This window comes from Seriola lalandi, unplaced genomic scaffold (assembly GCF_002814215.2).
Source record: "Seriola lalandi dorsalis isolate HSWRI2012SDOR001 ecotype SW California unplaced genomic scaffold, Sedor1 jcf7180002054520, whole genome shotgun sequence".
NCBI classification, from domain to species: Eukaryota; Metazoa; Chordata; class Actinopteri; order Carangiformes; family Carangidae; genus Seriola; species Seriola lalandi.
The window spans coordinates 1,066,251-1,089,039 of NW_019525073.1; the positions used below are offsets into that span (position 1 = coordinate 1,066,251).

Below are 22,789 nucleotides of genomic sequence, written 5' to 3' on the forward strand. Positions count from 1 at the left end.
TTGCCGTGTCGTTGTAATTACATTAAAAAATTTAGTCGATTGGGACTCGAGATGATTTTTAAATAAGCGAAACTGGGGTGTTGTTGTGCTTGCCAACGCCTCGGTGAATTGAACTATTTCGGCGTCGAGTTCCGCAACACGACGTGAATCTGCCTTCCACCGTAGCTACGTAAAAAGCGTACAATCCAGGCTCGTCATATTTGCACTCCAGTGTTTCGTCAGTGATGCACTATCCCGTGCTTTCCCCCTATGAGGCATGTCTTCTTCACACTACACCACTCCTGCTTCGTCGCATGAATTCACCGCGCCGTCGCCTCTTCCCAGCTGAACAGGCTACTTCACCGTAGGTTTGGTGTTTGTCCGGCCCACCGCAGCCGCCCGGCAGCTGTGCCCTCTGCTCCTGAAGGCAGTCCCCGTCATGACCTCCTCCTTCTGCTATTTTGCCGAAATTCGCTAAATGGGATTCGTGGCTGGTCCGAGGTTTCCACAGCAACTGGCCATCCGTTTCCACTATTTCTCTAATGAGGACAGCCATACGGATTTAACACGGTTCCTCGCTGCGCGTCTCTGATTTTTGGGCTGAATCTCAAGACGCGTCAAAGGTGAGTTAATTAAACCTCGAGACGTTTTAATGCAAAACAATTAGATTTCTTTCGGGATCACCACCAGGGGTTTTGGTTTGTTGCTGCGCATTTTTCTCATACGGATGTTTTACACACAGCGTCTGATAACCCCCCCTCCTCCTCACATTGACTTGTATTTCATTGTTGCACAGGCCATTCAGTATGTATTGCTCGCACATTTGCTCAGTGCCACTCAGTCTGTGCCAGGGCTATGTTGTTGACGATTTACTACACCCCATACAACATGCAAACCATGTTCAAATTTCAATTTTTTTTTTATCTTTGCCACGATCAAATATACACAGGGAGGACGTGTTAAATCGACTGCGCAAAGAAAATAAAGCCAACAATCCATCGAAATTCAAAATGGAGCTGTAACAGCACCTGTTTTGATTCATCAGGCCGCATATGCGCTGTATGTGAGCTGAAGCCTACGACAGCCACAGCAGCATTGTCGCCTTTTATCCCTGTTCCCATTCACAAATCCCAGTTTACGTGCTTAATGTGGATCAGTTTGGCAAACACGGACTGTGGATGTTTTTTTTTTTTTTTTTTTAATTCATTCCCTCCCATAGCAAAGACGTTATCATTTTGACAGCTGCTATTCCTGTAGGCAGCTACCACCCACCCCTTGTTTCTTTGAAAGCAGCTTTGCTGACAACAACTGGTGTTTAATCCCGTGGAAATAGATTTTTAATTATGTGGTTAATCTATTTACAGTTGGTTTTGGGCTTTGGACAGGTTCCAGCTAATTTCCATGTGGAAAGTGGATTCAGGTTTGCTGTGATTGAGACACATGAAACATGGGAAAACTCAACATTGGTCTTTTACCAACTGAGCAACCCTAGATGCAATATTATGCTAGGCTCACCTGATAAACATGAGGCCAACAAGGCATGAGAAAAAAACATCCAAATACTTGGTTGAGAGTGGTTCTTGTAATGACTTCCTCTCAAATGGTGTTTTACAAGATGAGACTATACACAATGTTCCCTTTCACAGTGCAGTAAAAGATAGATGTCGGTCTTAGGGCTGCAACTGAAGACTCTTTCTATTATTGATTAATCTACCAAGTATTGTCTTGATTAATTGTTTAATCTATAAAAAGTTAGCACATACTGGAAAAACAGGTTCACAGATCTCAAGATGACATTTTTATGTCTTGTTTTTTTCCAGTTCAGACCACAAATATGTTGAATCATAAAAAGAGGAAGAAAAACTGAAAATATTCCCATTTGAGCCATTTCTGCCCTAAATGTACCTTTTTAAACAGTTTATCAAAATTGGTGCTGATTATTTTTCTGGAGATTGAGCTATTGATTAGTTGCCTAATTGTTGAAACTCTACTTGGCTTTAATTGTAAAACTGGCTCCAACATGTCTGGGAAAAGAGCAAATATTAACCTAATTTATTTCAATATCCTGTATATCACAAAGAAAGGCTGACTATAAAATTAAATTGAGATTATGTGCTGTCATTAACTAAAGCCTTTGAATTTGTAGAGTTAATCACTTTCTAAGAGTGTGGCACCTCTGACATGAGACAGCTTTTGTGTTCTCTGTCCCCGCCCTTTGCCCTCCCTCACAGAATTAATCATGCTGTAGCAGCCATTTCTCATAGCCTGGATCACTTGCTTCCAGAGCTACCAGTTAAAGATGGACAGAAAACGGAAGTGGGCTTTATCAGCTGAGTGCTACAATCTCCTTCTCTTCCTCATCTTTTTCTTCCTCTCACGTGTCCTCTGTGTGTTTGTCACTGAGGAAGAGGGTACATGAGATGGGACAGCTAGACACAGCCTCAGACTCTCTAAAGGGTGTGTGAGGTTTATAAAAGATATGGGGGGGGGGACAACAACAGAGAAGATTTTACTCAGGCACTGACACTGAAAGGGGACAAGACTTGATAGTTAAGTGACTGCCTTGTCTTTTCTTTGGCCCTTTTTAAATCAACTGCCCGTTCTCTCGCCTACGCAGGCTATATATATTTGATCTGTGTATTATACATGTATGCGGACTGCACTGTTCCATGTTATCATGCAGCATGTAGCAGAATAAGACAGTGACGCTAATGTGCACATTTCCTCTCATTTTGATCTTGAGGGAACCATCATTGCTCCTCCTCCCTCCCCTCCCCTCCCCTGGGCAAACTGTAATTTTCCCATTCGACTGAAACATTGGCTTGAGCTCCTTCACTCTCTGGAGCACAGTGGCAACTGTTACCGTCTGTTGTGATTCAGTGAGGTTTGTCATGGCCAAATGTGCTTATGTGCCAGACCAGAAATGTACAGCGAGTGTGCTCAGCTTCAGATGGAGGAGTACAAATGTTGGATCAGGCAGACAAAACATGAGAAAGAAACCTGTGCAAAATCATAGATGGGAACGTTTTAACGCTATTACATTCTCCTCAAATCTAAGTTGCACTTAAACATAGCACTTTGAGACAGCATCTTAAGTCATTTGGTGTCTGATTGCTGCAACAAATTGCTGCATTTACAGTATGGAACTTTAGCATCTAGGGCTAATGGTTCATTCAGTTTGTATTATACAATGAAATGAGAAATCAGCAACTTCATTTTCTTCACAGATAACTTGGCAGATAATTGGTAGGCCCTAGGTAAAGGCGCTATGCTCTGGAGCACAACACTGACTGTAGATCATCAAGTATTAAACAAAAATTCAAAGGATAGATAAATAATTTTTCAAGTCTGTCTTAATACAACGCTCATGTTGACCATAATTCTAACCTTTGGTCATTCCTGTCCATGTTTGCTAAGTAGAAGTTCCCTCCTGACAAGAAGTGAGAGACAAATCCTCTTCCTCAAGGGAATTCAGTGCTTCAATGAATGTAACTTTGGAAGATACCCACTTGATTTGACAAACTCAGACTCACAAAGACTTAAACAAGGGCACTCAGAGAGGGTAGACCTCCGCCAAGGCCAACGTCAAACAACATACAACAGAGTTAAGAGAAAAAAAAAATTTGTGTAATCCTGCTGACAAATACTCGAGGAAGGTAGTTCATTTAGCTGGATTACAAAACACATTCTTACAGTTAGTGAGGACTGCAGATTTTGAACCCCATGACTTGTATTTGAATTACAATAAAACGGGATCTCTTTACGGCCAGTATGGACAGGAAGAACAATTACAGTGAGCACAAACTGGGCGTACATATGGGCATGTGAGTATTGTTTTCAGGCAGACTTTAAGGAATGTGAACCTTTCCTTTTTAATTCAGGAAATCAGATTCGAAATGATAGCGGCTGTGGTTTATGCCATTTTCCAAGGCAGACCGGAGAACAGGTACTAATGACACATAATGAAAAATATTGGCCTGATGTGATGCAGTTTAGTTTACCTGAAAGGTGTTTGGACTTGCCTGCTTTATTATCTTACATTCCTTTCAGGGATCTGGGCTCGCTTCCTTTACTTCCCCCATTTCTCTCCAGTATTTCCTTCTCACACCCAGTATTCACTTCATGTGCAGAGACAATTTTATAGATTTTGTAAGACTCAGTCAACACTGAGACTGTGAGAAAGACACAGGTTAGTGATAAAGGTTAGTGATATTGAAGGGCTCCTGAACTCCATTGAGGTTCTGAGGGAAATACCACTCAGAGAAAAGCCTTCTAACGAAGCCCTGTATTTGCCATGAATCCTATCTAATCCTTAAATTCTCCTTTCTCACAACACAACCAGGCACATCTGAAATTCAAATAGTCAGCACGACATTATTAAACCATATTTTTACAGTACCTTTCATACCAGAAAAGCATCTCCTACAGCTTTAGGTTAAGAGAAATACATTGAGAAATAGTTAAAAAGAGAAAACACTTTTAACGTGCATACTCACACGCACCAATACAGTCAAAAATTAAATGTGTTCATTTTGATTTAAAACTTAAGTACTGATTTATAATATAGCATGATGACATAATGCCAGATGCAAAGCAACAAGAGTTTCTTTTGAAATAACATTTTGATTTGTGTCCTGGGAAATCAGAAAAATAGAGCTTCTTTGTTACCCCCACCACCCCACCCCATCTTCCTCCTCATCTCCCTCCCCGCTTCCTTCCTCCCATCCCGCCCTCCTACTGCTCAGGTGCCTGTTCTTGTTGCAGTCTCTGGCAGTCGTAGTGGTGTGGTGCAATCTGGTTCTCCCACATTCCTCCGTGCTTCTTTTGGGTGGAAAAACTCACAAGCAATTTAAAATCTCTCTTCCTTATATTTTTCCCATCTTTTTATTTCTCATCTCCCTATGTCTTTGTCAGACTTAACAGTTTTCGGATCTTTATCTGCCCTGTATACATCTGTCATTCATTTCTTTTCATTCGCAATGTTAAAAGGAGTCGCATGTGAGCACTTCTTGATATTTGGGCACACTGACACCATATTAGGAAAAGGCGTGAGGCTCAGTTACAGTGCTAGCTCTATTGTTTACATATGCAGGCTCTGAGGCTTTCAAGGGTACTCTGGTGTGTGCAGCGTCCTGAATAGAGCAAGTACTATGTGTTGGACACTGTGTGCACTGTGACTCTCAAAGGACTTGAATTCTGCCATCACTGTATTGGGATACGTTTGCAGTGCTGGTGGAGGATCATTACCTCTCATCATCAGTGTGTGCTTAAACTTGATGATTAGTCACTTTTCCAATTGACTTTCTTTCAGCCAGAGGATCATGGTTGAAATGTTCTTTTACCATGCACTTGCCCTGCTGAACTGTCTGTTATTAGCAGCAATTAATCAATGAGTCGAAGAAGAGTAAATTCTTATGAGTTGCCATTATTATGAGTTATTATATTCTTATAGTTCAATTTAGTATAAGAATTTGCTGCTTTTCTTGGTCTTTACATCACAGTAAATTGAACATTTTGGAGCTTTGGATTATTTGTTCAACAATACAAGACATTTGAAGACATTACATTGGGCTCCAGGAAATTGTGATAGGCATTTTTGTCTGGAAAAGGCCAGGGCATCTCTGTACCACCACAATACTTCATTTCTAATGGTATGTTGTGACACATTTTACCTGCTTCAAAAAACACAGCTCCTGTGATTTGGATATTGCACTTAGCCATATTGTAATTTTAATATTTCTATTAATTGTTCAGCCTCAGACCCAACAATCCCTGCACATTTAAAACCGTGTTCACATATCAATATCTATCTACACTGCTTTGTGATGAAATATACTGTCATTACAAAGTTACATTAGGAGAGCTGCAAAACACTTGACTCTTGCTTTGATGTTAAAGTTAAATCATACATACTACAAGGTGCATAGGAAAACTCTACTTAAGTTCATAGTAGTATTTCACATTAGTATAGTGCTTTGAGTATGTAGCAATAAAAACAAAAAGTTTTGACACAGATGTTAAATCTATCAGTTTTGTAATGGGCCCTGTGCTGTGAGTTTCTTGGATCACAACACTACTATCATATTATTTCCACACATTCATTTATCTGAACAGCTATAGACGCAGTGACCCATCCGTAGGGTTAAGTTACAGTACATTACTAGTTTTGAATTTACAGTTATAGATGATTCTGCATTACATCTTCAACCACGCATCTATCGTCTATATATACACATCTGTATATACATATACATGTATCATCTATCTATCATCATCAGCTTAACCAAAGTTAGATATGTGGATGAAACTGCATTGTTAGTTGCAACATATCTAATGTTTTGCTGCATCTTCTTTGCCTTTTAATCCACTCCTAAAGCACTGTACTATTATGATCTTAGATTTGGTTACTAAGCAGCACTGTAGTTCAATGGCAAGCTTTGGGCCAGTAATGGCAGAGTGGGATGAGACCCCAAATACAAGCTTGAGAAAAGCTGTTTTGAATGCCCTTTCTTAAAAAAGTCGGTGTGTGTCGAGCTGAGCCAACTTCATATTCAGTATGATATCAGCTAATTGTTTGTAAAACTGCATGTGAAGATGTTGCAGTTTGATGTTGAAATATAAATTACATCCAAAAATACACACTGCCAGTTTTTAAGTAGTATTGGCGGTTTGAAGACGATCATTTTACAGTAGTTTTCCCTCAGATTCAAGCAGCTCGAATGTCTGTTTGTTTGCATATATTGACTACGTGGGATGCTAAATATATCTGTTGCATAAGTGCCTCCATTACTGCTTAAAATTCACAAAGACTGCAATCCATCCCACTTTTCTCCTATTTTCTCCTTCACACATCTGGGTTTTCCCTGCTTGTCATGAGCTGGTAGATGTATGAGGCAGTAGCAGAGTCCATTACTGACATCCAGACTAGTGGAGTAAATCCAGCAGTTTCCTGGTCACACAATTCACACAGTCTTGTCCATCTTTTTCTGCAGGCCTATAGGCCCATCTCTGTGTGACTCAGTGTTGCACCATGGGATACTTTAACCCCCCAGTGCGCCAGATTACATCCTGGCAGGAGTTGAATCAAAGCTTGCATGACTGTACGTGTGTGCCTGAAATCACTCACGCTCACGCACACACTCGCTCACGCACACTGTCAGCAGCTTACACACCCACACTCTTCCACAGTGGGATCCTCCTGTGTCTTTGAGAGTTCCCATACCTGTGTAATTATGTTCTGCTTGTACATTACATTTAAAACACCCATTAAGCCTCAGCTGTCCATGCAGTATACAACAACCACCTACACATTCTTTTTTCAGCCACTGCTAGTTCCTTTCTCCTTGTCTGTTAATAACCCACTCTTGTCCTGCCTATCAGACTCACACAAGTGTGTTGGAAACACTTAGACGGATACATGCATGTGTTGGAAAAAGGATGTTAGACTCAACTGTGGTTGAGTGTTCGTGCGCGATAGAGCCTTGTTTCCGAAAGACTAAGGAACAGCTGCTCGCGCACATAAACGCACATACGCACACACACACACGCCTACACACATGGCGCATACACTGTCTGGAACTGAGAGTGCCTCTATTCTCAAAGGAACAAGGCTGTTTCATGAGTGTATGACTGTCTCTGTTTCAGCTGGCCTGAAATAGCCGGTCTCACATTGAGTCACTCTACAGTGCCTTGAGGGGGTAGGATTGGACTTGGTGTGTGAACACGGCACTCAAGCTTTCTGTGGCTGCATTTGACTGTCTGAGCATGTTTGTCTTTGTCTGCGCACATGATGACAGTGCACTCTTGACTTGTTGCACTCATCAGGCCATAATGGATGTATTCGACGTCAGGATGGAAAGAAGAAGAAGCAGCAGTATACAGTAATAACCTGGAAAAGACAAAACAGTTTCTGTCCTTGTCAGTTTGCCAGTACCAACACTCTTTTGTTTGAAGCTTTGTTTTCCTTGTAGGTGCTTATTGATTCAGAGTAGATTGAATCAACAGATAGGAATGACCTTGAATGTATGTGTGTTGACTGTTTCAAGGTGTCCTGTTCTCTGAGTATTTGCATGCTAAACGGTTCTAACTGAACCTGGAACAGCTCCAGAGATAGTCTGAGGTGGATTAGGAAAGCCAAAGTGAATGTGAGGCTCACAGCCCACACTGCTCAGAGGAGGTTTTGGTTGAGAGAGGACGAATAGTAACTGAAACAGGTTCAGATCCCAGCTTTCGTGTGCTGTTTGAAGTCTTACATTTGAGCCAATATTTATAAAATATATATTATGTATATGTAAAGGATTGATAAAAGCTTATTATTTAATTTTAATAAGAGTTTAAAGTAGACATGCAAATGCCCACCTGTAAGTAAAAACACGAAATGCATCACTCGGTAAAAGCAAGACAATTTTTGAATTTTGCTATAAAAACATTTTTATTTACAAAAACTATTGAATTGGGGCTGCAATTAATTTTCTTTTATCAATTATTCTGTGGATTATTTTTACAATCAATCAATGCATAGTCCGTCTGTAAAATGTAAAAGGTGATGTTTCCACATGTTTTGTTTTTTCCAGTCAACAATCCAAAATCCAAGAAGAGAAAAGATATTTAAATTAGAATGAAGGGAATAATGATAGAAGAGCAGCAAATTGTTACATTGGAGAAGTTAAAACCAGATGAAAATTTAAAAACAAAAGGAAAAAAAGATGAATCATCGTGATCATTTAATCAATCAATCAATTATTGAAATAGCTGGTGATTATTGTTCTGTCAGTCGACTAATCATTTCAGTCCTCTTTGGCATAAGGTGGTAACTACCCAGCAGAGGCCTTGTTTTTATGCCCTGGGACTTAAAGTACTGCATTCTTACTCATCACTGGCTCTCGACCCAGGTCTGCACATGGGGGCGGGCAAGAGCAAGCCCAAGGAGCCGGGCCAGCGCTCCATGAGCCTGGATGGCACCATCGGCACAGGCTCAGACAGCGGGCACTTCCACCACCTGGGCCCCGCCCAGCAGACCCAAACCCCAAACAGGAGCCCTGCCGTTGGAACAGGCAGGCGGGGGCATCAAGGGCAGCACCAGCACGCCCCAACAAACACTCCTGAGTTGGCTCTTTTTGGAGGGGTGGACCACACAGGCACCATCACCTCGCCTCAGAGAGGACCTCTGTCAGGTAGGAAACATTGTGAGATTGGTTAAGTGTTTCAAATAGTGAACCAGATTAATTTTAATTTCATCAACAGCTCAATTTAAAGGTGCAATCACGGAAAATGTATCGTAGACGCACTTTTGATGAATGATAATTGTAAGTGCGCTGCTCACTGACAAATGAGCTGCACTTCCTGTGATTACCACAGAATGAAAGTCAACTTGTGTTTTGCCAGTTAAATGCTTTTAATGTGAATCTGCAGCAGTAGGAAATGTTTGGTTTTTATTGGCAGCAACTTAATACAGCATTTTTCCAGGAATGTTGCCATAGACACCCACTTCTGAATGCTTCAAATATATAAATGTTGCAATACTTTCATCAGGGGGCCTCAGGCTCAATCACCATTGTGTTACCTCATTCGGCGATAGGGACTTAACAGAAATTTATTTGAATGAAAATCTTTGAGATTGCCACTTTAAAGCAATAGTTCCACATTTCATACCAAGAGTTAGATGAGAAGATTTTTACACCACTCTCATATCTGCATGGTAAATATGAAGCTACAGCCAGCAGCTAGTTCGCTTAGAGTTTCAGAAAGTAGAAGCAAAGCAATCGGCAAAAGTCTGAGACCAATGGGAAAGTGGTCTCAGACTTTTGGACCAAACTATATATAAAAACTGATTTACAGAGTCAAATTCTTATGGAAAAATAATTGAAAGCTTTTTCCTACCATCAGGTGACCCACACTTTAAACCTTGTCTTTGACTTTGAATCTCTGTCCAGATTTTATTTGACATTGAGCTGTAATGTGTCTAGACCAGCCAGATGGTTAGGTTAATGTTGCTCCATCCAGACAGCGGAGGGGCTGCTGGTGTATCAGGAGAGGTTTTTCCGGTCGCCTCCTCCTGCCATGCATCTAATGACCTGATCGATGATTAGCTGGAGAGTTCCCAGGTTTAGATCACAGGTTCATTAACAGGAAGGTGTAGAAAGCTACACAGAAAATAGAAAACCATTGATATGATGGCTTTGTCCTTCATGGACGATCGGTCACAAGCAGTCTGAATGTCGATATTTCTCATTAGGCCCTGGCAAATTGTTTTATACAGATACAGTGGTATGAAAAAGTTTAGGCACCCCTGACGATTTCCATTATTTTCATTTATAAATCACTGGGTGTTTGGATCAGCAATTTCATTTTGATCAATCAAATAACTGATGGACACAGCAATATTTCAGTAGTGAAACAAGGTTTATTGGATTAATAGAAAATGTGCAATATGCATCAAAACAAAATTAGACAGGTGCATACATTTTGGCACCCCAACAGAAAAATCACATCAATATCCAGTCGAGCCTCCTTTTGCAAAAATAACAGCCTCTAGATGCTTCCTATAGCCTCTAATGAGTGTCTGGATTCTAGATGAAGGTATTTTGGACCATTCCTCCTTACAAAACATCTCCGGTTCAGTTAGGTTTGATGGTTGCCAAGCATGGACAGCCCGCTTCAAATCATCCCACAGACTTTCAATGATATTCATGTCTGGGGACTGGGATGGCCATTCCAGAACATTGTAGTTGTTCCTCTGCATGAATGCAGATTTTGAGCAGTGTTTTGTGTCGTTGTCTTGTTGAAATATCCATCCCCGGCGTAATTTCAACTTTGTGACTCACTCTTGAACATTATTCTCAAGAATCTGCTTATATTGAGTGGAATCCATTCGACCCTCAACTTTAACACAATTCCCAGTACCGGCACTGGCCACACAGCCCCACAGCATGATGTAACCTCCACCAAATTTTACTGTGGGTAGCAAGTGTTTTTCTTGGAATGCTGTGTTCTTTCGCCGCCATGCATAACGCCCCTTGTTATGACCAAATAATTAAATCTTTGTTTCATCAGTCTACAGCACCTTATTCCAAAATGAAGCTGGCTTGTCCAAATGTGCTTTTGCATACCTCAAGCAACTCCATTTGTGGCGTGTGTGCAGAAAAGGTTTCTTCTGCATTACTCTCTCATACAGCTTCTCCTTGTGCAAGAGCGCTGAATTGTTGAACGATGCACAGTGACACCATCTGCAGCAAAATGATGTTGTAGGTCTTTGGAGGTGGTCTGTGGGTTGTCTTTGACCGTTCTCACCATCCTTAGCCTTTGTCTCTCCGATATTTTTCTTGGCCTGCCACTTCTGGCCTTAACAAGAACTGTGCCTGTGGTCTTCCATTTCCTCACTATGTTCCTCACAGTGGAAACTGACAGCTGAAATCTCTGAGATAGCTTTTTGTAGCCTTCCCCTAAACCATAATGTTGAACAATCATTGTTATCAGGTCATTTGAGAGTTGTTTTGAGGCCCCCATGTTGCCACTCTTCAAAGGAGAGTCAAAGAAGAAGAACTTGCACCTTAAATACCTTTTCTCATGATTGGATGCACCTGTCTAAGAAGTTCAAGGCTTAATGATCTCACCAAACCAATTTTGTTTTCCAATTAATCAGTGCTAAGTAGTTACAGGTATTCAAATAAAAAAAATGACAAGGGTGCCCAAATTTTTGCACAGCCTTTTTTTCACGTCTGATTTAATTTCATACAACTTAATATTGCTACACTAAAAATCTTTGTCTGGAAAATACCCCAGTACTCAGCCTTTATTAGAAAATGAATGGCATGCCACTGTGATCATTTTCTGTGAAGACGGAGTAAATTATTATGCAGCCTCAGAGGGGGGCCCAAACTTTTTCATACCACTGTATGGAGCAGAGGCAAAATAGATTTATAGCTTTACAGTGGAAGGAGCAAATTATTATCATCAAGGGGCAGACTTGTATTATGGAAGTTAGATTGTGGAAGTTAATGTGAAGGGGGGCATAAAAGGGAAGTACCATCGTCTTATATTACATTGTTCCCTAAATACATATTTCCGCTGTGCGTGTGTGTATGTAACTGTGTTGTTTCTTGCAGGAGGTGTCACTACATTTGTGGCGCTGTATGACTATGAGTCACGGACAGCATCTGATCTGACCTTTAGGAAAGGCGACAGGCTGCAGATTGTCAACAACACGTAAGAATCCGTCATCCGTCTCTCTCTCCCCCTCTGATGCCACAACTTCACAAAAATCTAAATTAACAGATTTGTTGATGCACATGTGAGCGTTAGTGTGCACATCGTGTGTGTGAATGAAACAGTGGGAGTCAGTAACTGTGGAGCGATCCAGACAGCAGAGTCCTGATACTCCCCATCTGTTGACTAAAGCAGAGCAGAACGGCACTTTGCAAACACACTCACAGGGCAACTGTCATCATCATAATCTTTGAGACACTTTGTAGAGAGAGCCTGCTGTAGCAAGATTCACACTTGCATTCCTTTCCTCTACACAGATAACACCTAAAAAAAAAAAAAAAAAAAGTGTTTTCCTGTAGGATATCAGCACATGTTGATGTCTGTCTGTGCTGTGGGGTGATTTAGTTAGAAGGAACAGAATGTAGATTTCAGTAGTAGGAAGAGAAAATTGATATGCATTTAAAAGCTGCTGTTTTCAAGCCAAAGCAACTGGAATATAATTCTCACACAGGTGTTTGAAATCAGATTAGTGTTGGGTTTTTTTTTCTTTTTCTACACGCTCTTTCCATAACTTCCTGCCATAAGTCTGGTCTGCTGTTCTTTATATATAGTCTGGCACTACATAGCAGGGCTGGAAATATTATTAATTCATTCTTAATTAATTTATAACAATGAAACAGTACATCATCTACATTACAAAACACTACTTGGTGCATGGAAGTTATTATATAAATTTTTAATGTGGATAATGAGTTGGAAGCAGTGAAACTGTATCTGTGAGACTATAAAGTGAGTCCAGAAATCCTACGTGATATGAGCATTTGATCATTAATGGAAAGTAAATAAGAGATACTTCTAGAACAAACTGCACTGAAATGGAAAGTAGAACTTTAAAACTTGAAAAACCCTGCGGTTCGTGCAGCCCCACTGTGTAGTCCCACAGCATATCCAGCTCCTCTGCTATCTGTCTGTGCTGTGCTGCTTGCCTTGCTGTGTCTCCTTGCTTTGTTTTGATGTGTCTGCTGTGTCTGTTATCTCTCCCCCCTCTCTTTCTTTCTCATGCTTCATGGTTTCTCCTAGGAAAAAGTACAGCTTCAGGTCAGTAATACTTAATGCAATAAAAAAAAAATCAAAGGCAACCTTTTGTTCACAGTCCCTTCGCTGCTGCACAGATTTGTGTTGTCATGCTCATAGTGTAACTGCAGTGAATTAGAACATATTAGAGAGATACACTGAGTGGACTAACTTACTTGGTAGGCAACACATTGTTTGTCTCTGGATATACAGTCTTTAACTGTCTAAAATGCAAACTGAGGGACTGCAAGTGGAATAAAAGGTTGCTTATGTCTGTCTCTTTCCTTTCCTAACATTGAGTTTCTCTTCACATCACTCTGTGCACTAAGGTGTGGTGTGACTCAATCAAATCCAACCAATCTTTGAGCTTCTCCTGTTTGTAAAGAACATTATAGGTCTTCAACTTGTGTCAGATTTCAGCTTTCTCACTAAGACATGTCAAGTGAAATGTGTGTTGATACGATAATATTCACAGGAGTCTTCTTATTGGGAACAAATCCAGTGAAAAGACCTCAATGAACTGATCCTACTGATAAGTGTTGGCCTCTGTAGCTAAAGTCTGATGTCGCTTATTCCCCTGTGCCATGGACTGTAGCTGTTGTCCAAAAACTATTAAATATAAATGAGCCACACCGTTACACCTGGTGACCTGTTCCTTGATTGGCGTTTTAGCTTAATTTAAGTCAATCAAACATCTGCTCTTCTTTCAAATACCCATTAGCTAGTGAAATATGTACAGCATTTAGTGTAGTGTAACAAACACAGCGTTTAGTCTTGTTTGATTACCTTGACTAAAAAATGGAACTATACATTTGTGAACCATTTTTAAAGAAGGAACCAATTGGCTTGGGACTTTCACAGACAGGGTAGGGAAGTCGGTAAGTATCCAAGTACTTGTTGGTGTTGTTGGTCTTTTCATGGGATTTGTTGACATAAAAACAATGTAGAATAACAACAGTGTTATCTTTTTAGAGTTCTTCATCTATCACGTCTCAACTTGCAGATCATTAATCCAAGAAATATTAATGGTTGCCTCGGTCAGTTTCTGTTTATTGTTGACTGCCTTGCTCACTGTCTGTCTCGCTTTCTGTCACAGAGAAGGGGACTGGTGGCTCGCTCGCTCCCTGACGACAGGCGAGAGTGGTTATATTCCCAGCAACTACGTGGCTCCGTCCGACTCCATCCAAGCAGAAGAGTACATTATCCTCTAATTGTTTCACTCTTGCAGTTTTTTTTTTTCCTACAGAGATTTAAAGTCAGTTTCAGCAGAATCTGAATGTAGTTTTACTCTCTTTGCATTATGATGTCGAATATATAACAAAGCTTTTTCTACAAGCTAACATAACGAGTGAAGAGACAAAGTCCTCACATATATATCATCCTATACAGTCTTCTACATTTTCACTCTAAATGTGTCACTGCTCCAGACGCTCAGTCGTAGCTTGTCGCTGATCTTATTCTCCGTGGCCCACTTTGGCAGGTGGTATTTTGGGAAGATCACTCGGCGTGACTCCGAGAGGCTGCTTTTGAACCTACAGAACAGACGAGGAACCTTCTTGGTGAGGGAGAGCGAGACCACTAAAGGTGAGAGAGCAGACGTTGGGCTGCAGTTGTTAACGACGGTCCTATTAACTCTTCTTCCTTTCTCAGTGTCTGTTCATAATTGTCTATCACGCCATGTTGGTTTTCCACATGTGGCACTTTGTCACTTAAACATCTAATGGGCTAGTGAGGTAGCGACAGCAAGTTCTTCCCAAAGCTATTTAATGTCCAGAATGGTTCATTTTAAATGTAAACATAATGTAAACTAGTTTAACTTTAACCATAAGTAATTACTTTAAAATGTTGCACCCATTTTAGGTCAGTAAGAATTACTTGTTTATCGAGATTAAGCCAAGTTTTTGTTGCAAATAATAATAAATCAGTCAACTGAAATCTGCATCTATTTTGAAAGTTTATTATTTTTTCAGTGATTGCAGCTCTAATGAAACTATAAAATGATCAGTGAGTGTAACAGAGCAGCAGAGCTTTTGAATTGTGCTTTGCATGTTAGCAAATGCATGCGTTATCAGAGAAAATCCTCTCTACAAAACATGTTTAATAAAAAGCTTTTTATTTTGCACTCAGAGGAAGTCATGACACTTTTCCAGTGTCCCTGGAGCTTACTCCACGCAGCAGATGTGATCTTACTTTGAAATAAGTAGTTCTTCAGGGACTTAATTTAAGAGGCAGAACCTCATAATTAAGTCATTTGTTAACTTTCACCCAGGCCTATGGCGCTGTAATCTCAGTTCTCTGGGCTTGTGGCAGAGTTTGCATCTTTCTCTGAAAGTCTGCAGTGAACTGGTCTCTGTGACGTAGGTAGACTCTTTAGGGGGTTGTTTTGGATGAAGTGTGGTGCAAAGGGAAAAGAGTGGAGTGGAGTGCATTGGGGCTTGTGAATGGAAAGGGGTGAATCACTCTGCCAGAACTAGGTCAACCTAGGAGGGTGCTGGATTTCCCCCCGGCTATAAGTCTCTGTTCTCCCAACACGCACACACACACTGAGAGAGGGGAGGAGAGGCATGAAGAGGGGGAAGAACAGTAAAGGGGGGAGACTCTTAGGAAAGGGGGAGGATCAGGGAGAGGAGGAGGAGGAGCTCTGGCCGGAGGTGTGTTGTCCTCAGAATGCGTCCTTTATTAGATGTGAGTTGTGACGTTCATAGTGTGACAGATGAGCAGAAGCCGCTCATATGTTTTACAAAGTGTAAATCGTGCAAGACACATCTGATCATTTGTAAGGCTCAGGATAGAATCACACAAGTCTTGACCCAATTTAGATATCTAATCACGGGGAGGTGAAAATCCATTATTTTAGCTTTTGTTAAAGGTATTTGTGGCCTCCATCTTAAACATATGAACAGAAAAATTATGTGAAATGGGTAAAAGGTTTTCATAGTTGTGTCCATACATAGTGTGACGGTACCTCTGGTCAATATACTCTCAGTTCAGTGGATAAAACGTGTGGGACGTGTGTCTTGACTGCACTGGCGACAGAGGAATAGTGAACATCAGTCAGCAAAACTCTAGATCAAAGAGTTGAGTTTTCATTTTCTTTTACTGTGGAGCTTAGGTTTGCTAAGTCTGTTGAATCACTTATTAAAATAGACAAGTTTGATTCCTGTTGATGTATGTAAGATTTTAGTTGTTATTGATATTTTCTGATTTAATATATCTATTGCTTTTCTTGTGTCACAACCTCTTAACATTTCTTGTTTTAATGCTTGTGAAATCTAGCTTTCTGAGAAGTTGCTGAAGAAAACAAATTCTCGTTAAATCATACTTTACTTAGCAGTGGGCCATGGACAAGGACATAAAGGCTTAGCTGAATTTCCTGGGCCTTTTTAAAGGGACCAACAGAGACTTGCCCAGCACAGCTGCTAGGAAACTCCAGTGAGCAGCTGTCACACAGGCCCAGATACGCCTGCTTTTATTGTTCTAACCTGTTCAAAGTCTTTTGTCTTCTCTTGTTCACAGGGGCATATTGCCTGTCGGTCCTGGATTTTGATAACACCAAAGGCCTGAATGTTAAACATTACAAGATCAGGAAGCTGGATAGCGGAGGTTTCTACATCACCTCCCGCACCCAGTTCACCAGCCTACAGCAGCTAGTCTTCCACTACCGCAGTGAGTCATCAGTCGTGTCTTTTTTCTAACAGTTGAGAGACGTCAGTGGCTTTGATAGTTGACCTTTTATGATGCTGTTGCTCTTAACCTGCTCTTACCTCTTTCATCCTTTTTCCTTCTTTCAGAGCACTCTGATGGGCTGTGCCACGCTCTGACAGATGTGTGTCCTGTGGCCAAACCTCAGACCCAGGGACTCGCCAGGGACGCCTGGGAGATCCCCCGAGAGTCGCTCCGCCTCGACCTTAAACTGGGACAGGGCTGCTTTGGAGAAGTCTGGATGGGTGAGTACTACACACCACCTCTTTCTAGGGGAATTAGATGAATCCCTCAAACAGGTTATGGTTGAATGTACAAAATAGGAGGATGAATTTCTCTTTTCGTGAAATGTATTGATGAGTTAAGTCCTGGTAAAAGCTATTATAGCTAATTGATTTCTTATCAAAGAAATAGTTTAATATTTTGGGCAATGTGCTTATTTGCTTCCTGGCGGAAGGTTTAAGTCTACATTATGTCAGAAAGTTATATGCCAAACTTATAATGCTGTGTTTTCTGACAGGTACATGGAACGGTACGACGCGAGTAGCCATCAAGACCCTAAAGCCTGGAACCATGTCTCCGGAGGCCTTTCTTCAGGAAGCACAGGTCATGAAGAAGCTGAGGCACGAGAAGTTAGTCCAGCTGTACGCTGTGGTGTCTGAGGAACCCATCTACATTGTGACTGAGTATATGAGCCAAGGTAATACAGGATAGAGACGGTAACTACAGCTGGGTGTCCACCTGCCAAACAAATGTGTCTGTAGCAGTATAAAAGTGTTAAAAGGAACATTCATAATCTTTGCCTAAAATAAATGCTTTTGTCTTGGCATTGAGCAATATTTAAGGACTGATACTTGTACATAAGGATTTAGCTGTTTTTTTACCACTATGGGGTGTTTGGTCAAGACAAGCATCAGGTACATCGGCACAATTGCTTACAGTGTTCCAGTGTCATCCCTTTGTCTGCCAGTCTGCGTATGTGTCTGTGTCTGGTCTAAAACAGGAGAGTCATCCCCATTACTGATTACTGTACCATTACTGTAGTTAATTACACAAGACACACAAACCCAAATCCTAATAAGTGACAAAAGTAAGAAAACAGGCAAAGAGGAATCAACTGAACACAAACCTTAACTTACACACAACCACACAACAGGCTCTGTAGCAGTTAACTGAACAGTCTACTTACCTCCTGTCACAACTGGGAGGATTTACTTGGATAAAGTTCTGTCACAGTGACCAACTGGGGACACTGCCCTCTACATGACACAGGGATTTCTGCTGCCGGTCGGGGCTGGTTGTTACGGTGATTCATTGGCTCTAACAAGTACACCACCAGAGCCTTTTCTACAGTACAACTATCTAAGCATTTCTAACAATACCCAGCCCCAACTTGCACTTTGTGGTTCAAGTAGTTAATTGCCATTTAGTTAATTAGTGTTTAGTGACTATTTTCCATTGAACACATAATGTGCTACAGTAGTTTTTTTCTAAATACTGCAGCTTTGGTTTTGATTTTGCAGGTAGCTTATTGGACTTCCTTAAAGGGGAAGCTGGAAAGTTGCTTCGTCTGCCTCAGCTGGTAGACATGGCAGCTCAGGTAAAATTACACTTACATTCACTTACATTATGGTTTCTTGTGCATTGCCACATATAACCATCCAGAATTCACACACTAAAAACTGAAAACAATATCCTTCCTATACAATCTCGCTCCCCTCCCTCCGTCCAGATTGCTGCGGGCATGGCCTACGTGGAGAGGATGAACTATGTCCACAGAGATCTGCGTGCTGCCAACATCCTGGTGGGAGATAACCTTGTGTGTAAAGTGGCTGACTTTGGTCTGGCAAGACTCATTGAAGACAATGAGTACACTGCAAGACAGGGTAAGTTCACACTACCTCTTCCCACAACAGATTATTCTTTCGTTTCTATTAATATAAAATTGAAAAGACACATGGGAGAAAATCTAAACAGACATGATATTGTAGCTACAACTCAAGAGTCACAGAAGTATGGGTTTGGTTACAGATGAAAAATGATAACTAAGAAAAGAAAAATTTTAGAAAAGACATGTTCTAAAATGTAAGCATGTTTATTTTATTCTTCAGCATATTGCATTTACATTTTACTCAATATATTTTTTTTGGGGGGGGGGGTTAATTCCTGTGATCCTTTAGGAGCTAAGTTCCCAATCAAATGGACAGCACCGGAGGCGGCTCTGTACGGTCGCTTCACCATCAAGTCAGACGTCTGGTCCTTTGGTGTGCTGCTCACAGAGCTGGCAACTAAAGGCAGAGTCCCCTATCCAGGTAAAGCCTCCACTAACCAACAAAGACTAAGCATAATATACACAAACAATACAATATTAGTATTATATAGTATATTAGTATTTTCTGACATTTTAATAGATCAAACAAAAAATATTAGTAGATTAACTGATTATGAAGAGTCCATAGCCCTAAAAATGATAAAATTATAGAATGGGGTAATTTGATATTTTAGGAATGTAGATGATAAACATCAAGCATTGACTGACACAATACCAATATTTTTGATGTTGGTATTTTTTAAATTACCTCATTCCATCCAACCGATTAACTGCATTAAAAGAACTGATTTGATTTTGAGGAAGAAGCTGTGTTTGTCCCTAAATCTAACTTCCTGTTCTTCTGTGCAGGAATGGTGAACCGTGAGGTGCTGGACCAGGTGGAGCGCGGCTACAGGATGCCCTGCCCCGCGGAGTGCCCCAGCTCCTTACACGAGCTCATGCTTTCCTGCTGGAGGAAGGACCCGGAGGAGAGGCCTACATTTGAGTACCTGCAGGGCTTCCTAGAGGACTACTTCACCTCCACAGAACCCCAGTATCAGCCTGGGGAGAACCTATAGAACCACATACTAAACCGAAACCGAGGGTCAAGAACCTCAACACAGAACGACCTGCACTAACCGACCTCAGAGGAACGCCTGTGAGAGGATCTGAGCCTGTGAAACTCACCTGGGAGGAACTTGAGATTCTTCTGTGAAAGCAAAACCGAGATAGAAACCCCCCCGTCCCCCTCCCCCCTCCCCTCTGTGCCATTAAGGAACTGCTGCAGAAGAACCTTGAGAACCTCCTGCTTGAAAGCACTAACTGTTTAGTTTAGGTTCACCCCACAGGAATGAGGTTCAGAGCGGGAAGAGTAGAACTCTTGCTGGACAAATTCTGATTTGACTGAGGGACTGCACTTGCGGGTAAATGTCTTGCAACTGATGTGGGAGGAACCGAATCAGGATCCACTGATGGAGCAAGAGGGAAAAAGAAGCAGCCTCAAAGAGAGAAGGAAGAAGAGGGAAAGTCAAGGGAGGATATTTCAGTTGGGCATGAGCTGTTTAGCAACACCTCCTGCTTTCCCTCTTCTGTCATGTCTCTTTCCCCTCGTCTGGTACCTTTTCCGCCCACAGAAGAGCACTGCCACTGTGGCTCAGGTGCCAAAGGAAAGTCTGTCTTGCTTAAATTGTCCTTTATCTCCCTTCTTCCTCTCTCCTCGTTCTCTATTTCTGTCTAACTTTCAGTATCTCTCCAGTTTTCTCAAGTGCTGCTTCTTCAAAGTGTCTCCAAATAACTCAGCTCTGGAACTCTACTTTGCATCTTTATTTATGTTTACTTGGACAATATACGTCCTGTGGTTTAAGGTTTTGGTCAGTTGCAGACAAAAGTTCCTGATTTCTCTTTTATTATTTCTGTGATAATCAATAGGCAAGGTTGTTAGAACCACTACCACGGTAGTAGTGCCAGGTAAATGTACTCTACAGGCAGGTTCTGTAATGCTGAAAATTGGGTCATTTCAATTCAAATTTGAGGCCTTTATCTCATGTTTGTCCCGTCTTTTTCCAGCTGTATCTATCTACACTGAACGGTCTTTGTGGCCTGCTGGATCCAACCTCGATGATTAAAGCTGATTCTGATGCAGATAGTGTTTGATTGCTTGTTGTTTTGATTGAGCTTGATTTAACTGGAAAGTCGCATCGAAAATAATCAGCACTGTTGTGGTGGCAGTACAGAGCAGTTTTAATAGTTACCAGCTCATTTCCTCAGAGGCATAAACGGGGTAAGTGTCATCAAACATTTATGTGACCTACTAAGAGGCTGATCTGGCTACCAAACAAATCATATTACTGTTCAATATCCAACTCAGCTCAAGATGGGAAAACCCTGAGAGTAAAGCCTGCTGTGTTCTGTGCCAAACAAAAATCACATTTCTTTACTGCTGTCTATGTATATACTGTTTTATTATCAACAGGCTTTCTTGGGGGTTTTAGTTCTTTAACAGGCAGCTGTTTAGTTAAAAGATACAATTAAAGTCTCTGCACCATTTCCCCAGTAAACATCATGTTAGTGAGTGGACAGGACAGATAAACCTGCTACTGTTTGCTTAAGGATTAAAAGGGTTTTTACCCACCTCACAGCTGTTGTGATCATAAAAATATGCAACCAGGCAGCCCTAATGAAAGTGTAAAACTTTGATCAGGTAACCCCAATAAAACTGTGTTTATGACTTACTATACGAGTTGATTTTGAAACCAGTTAGCATGCTTTTGTGCCGTTCTTCTCTTGACCATTGGCTGGGTTTGTATTTATGCTGTAATGTACATCAACATGTGTATGTTTACTCAAGGTTCAGGTTAGGTTGAGGCAAGGGTGGGGGGGTCATAAACAAACATCGTAACATTTGTGCCATCGACCTATAATTAATTTTTTGATATCTTATCCACTGCTGCCAGTTCTCAATGTCATACTGTACATACTGTAGCTCTTTAGGGTTGGTTTTGTATCTTGTACGCCACTTTCAAATGGCAGATATTTATGTTGAGTGTCGCACATTTCACAGTGGTTTGGTTTATGACGTAGTTGATACAGCAACAGTAGATATGATTATAGCTTATTACCAACAAATACTATGAAACCAGTCATCAAAGTATGAGCCATGCAGCAATAAGTCAGAGGATAGCCCATGCCCGCCAAAACCCTGCAATTATTATCCATTGATGATGAATGATGACGGCTAATTTAATCAGTAACGTGGACGACCCTGAAACCACAATGAGAAAAGGAGTTTGGGTTGTTATATCGTATGAAAATGAGGTCAAAGATGTAAATAGTATCTTAAACAAATGACTGTGACTATCATGTAATTTGTTTTTGTATAGTTTTATTTGAACTGCACCTCCATGCTGAGGTTTTTACAGTGACGCACGCCTGCTCCCCAAAATGTTTTAATAATAAGATGCTACTGTAAATTAGGCTTATGGAATGTTTTTATTTTTTAAAATATTGGACTTAATATAAAATCATATTCTGTTTGAAACCTCTATATCTGCAAAAGACAATAAAAAATTCGGCTTGGTGCATATATTTCCAAGAACATGTACACGATCAGCGCTTTCCTCTTTTGAAATGGGAATTACCCGGTTTGTTCTGACGCACTGAGCCGCCTGTCAGTCAATGGGACAATGTGGAAGTTGATGGGCTCATGACAAGTGTGAGTAGCCAAGGTCTGATTGGATTTTTCTGTGCCATATTAAAGACGTGTCTCAGTCTTTTTGTTGTTGTTTTTTTATTTTTATTTTTTTTTTATAAATCTATGCAGTTTCAGTCTGGCATTCCTGCAATTTTATGGCCATTTTATTCTAAAGTCAAAAACAATGATCATAAACAGAAGGTGTGAGCATTTTGTAAGGACTTCTTTTGTCTTTTTTTTTTTTTTTTTTTTTTTTTTTTTTGTTCTGATGTAACAGGATTGAAATGGGTGTTGTGCCACTTTATGTTGATCTTATGTTGTGCAATAAA

At 40.8% G+C, this 22,789-nt stretch overlaps 1 protein-coding gene across 2 annotated transcripts; it reads left to right on the plus strand.

Moving 5' to 3' along the window:
- The first annotated feature begins 184 nt into the window (after positions 1-184).
- On the plus strand, positions 185-22,539 carry LOC111660679 (proto-oncogene tyrosine-protein kinase Src). Of its 2 annotated transcripts, XM_023414037.2 has the most exons (13): positions 185-602; positions 8,871-9,152; positions 12,084-12,183; positions 13,264-13,281; positions 14,354-14,452; positions 14,738-14,841; positions 16,774-16,923; positions 17,049-17,204; positions 17,480-17,659; positions 18,483-18,559; positions 18,692-18,845; positions 19,140-19,271; positions 19,640-22,539. In XM_023414037.2, the coding sequence occupies exons 2-13, from the start codon at positions 8,879-8,881 to the stop codon at positions 19,846-19,848; spliced, it is 1,653 nt and encodes a 550-aa protein (XP_023269805.1). In that variant the 5' UTR covers positions 185-602; positions 8,871-8,878; the 3' UTR covers positions 19,849-22,539. The 2 variants fall into 2 exon arrangements, with proteins under 2 accessions (XP_023269805.1, XP_023269806.1); XM_023414038.2 differs by lacking the exon at positions 13,264-13,281.
- Positions 22,540-22,789: the final 250 nt, after the last annotated feature.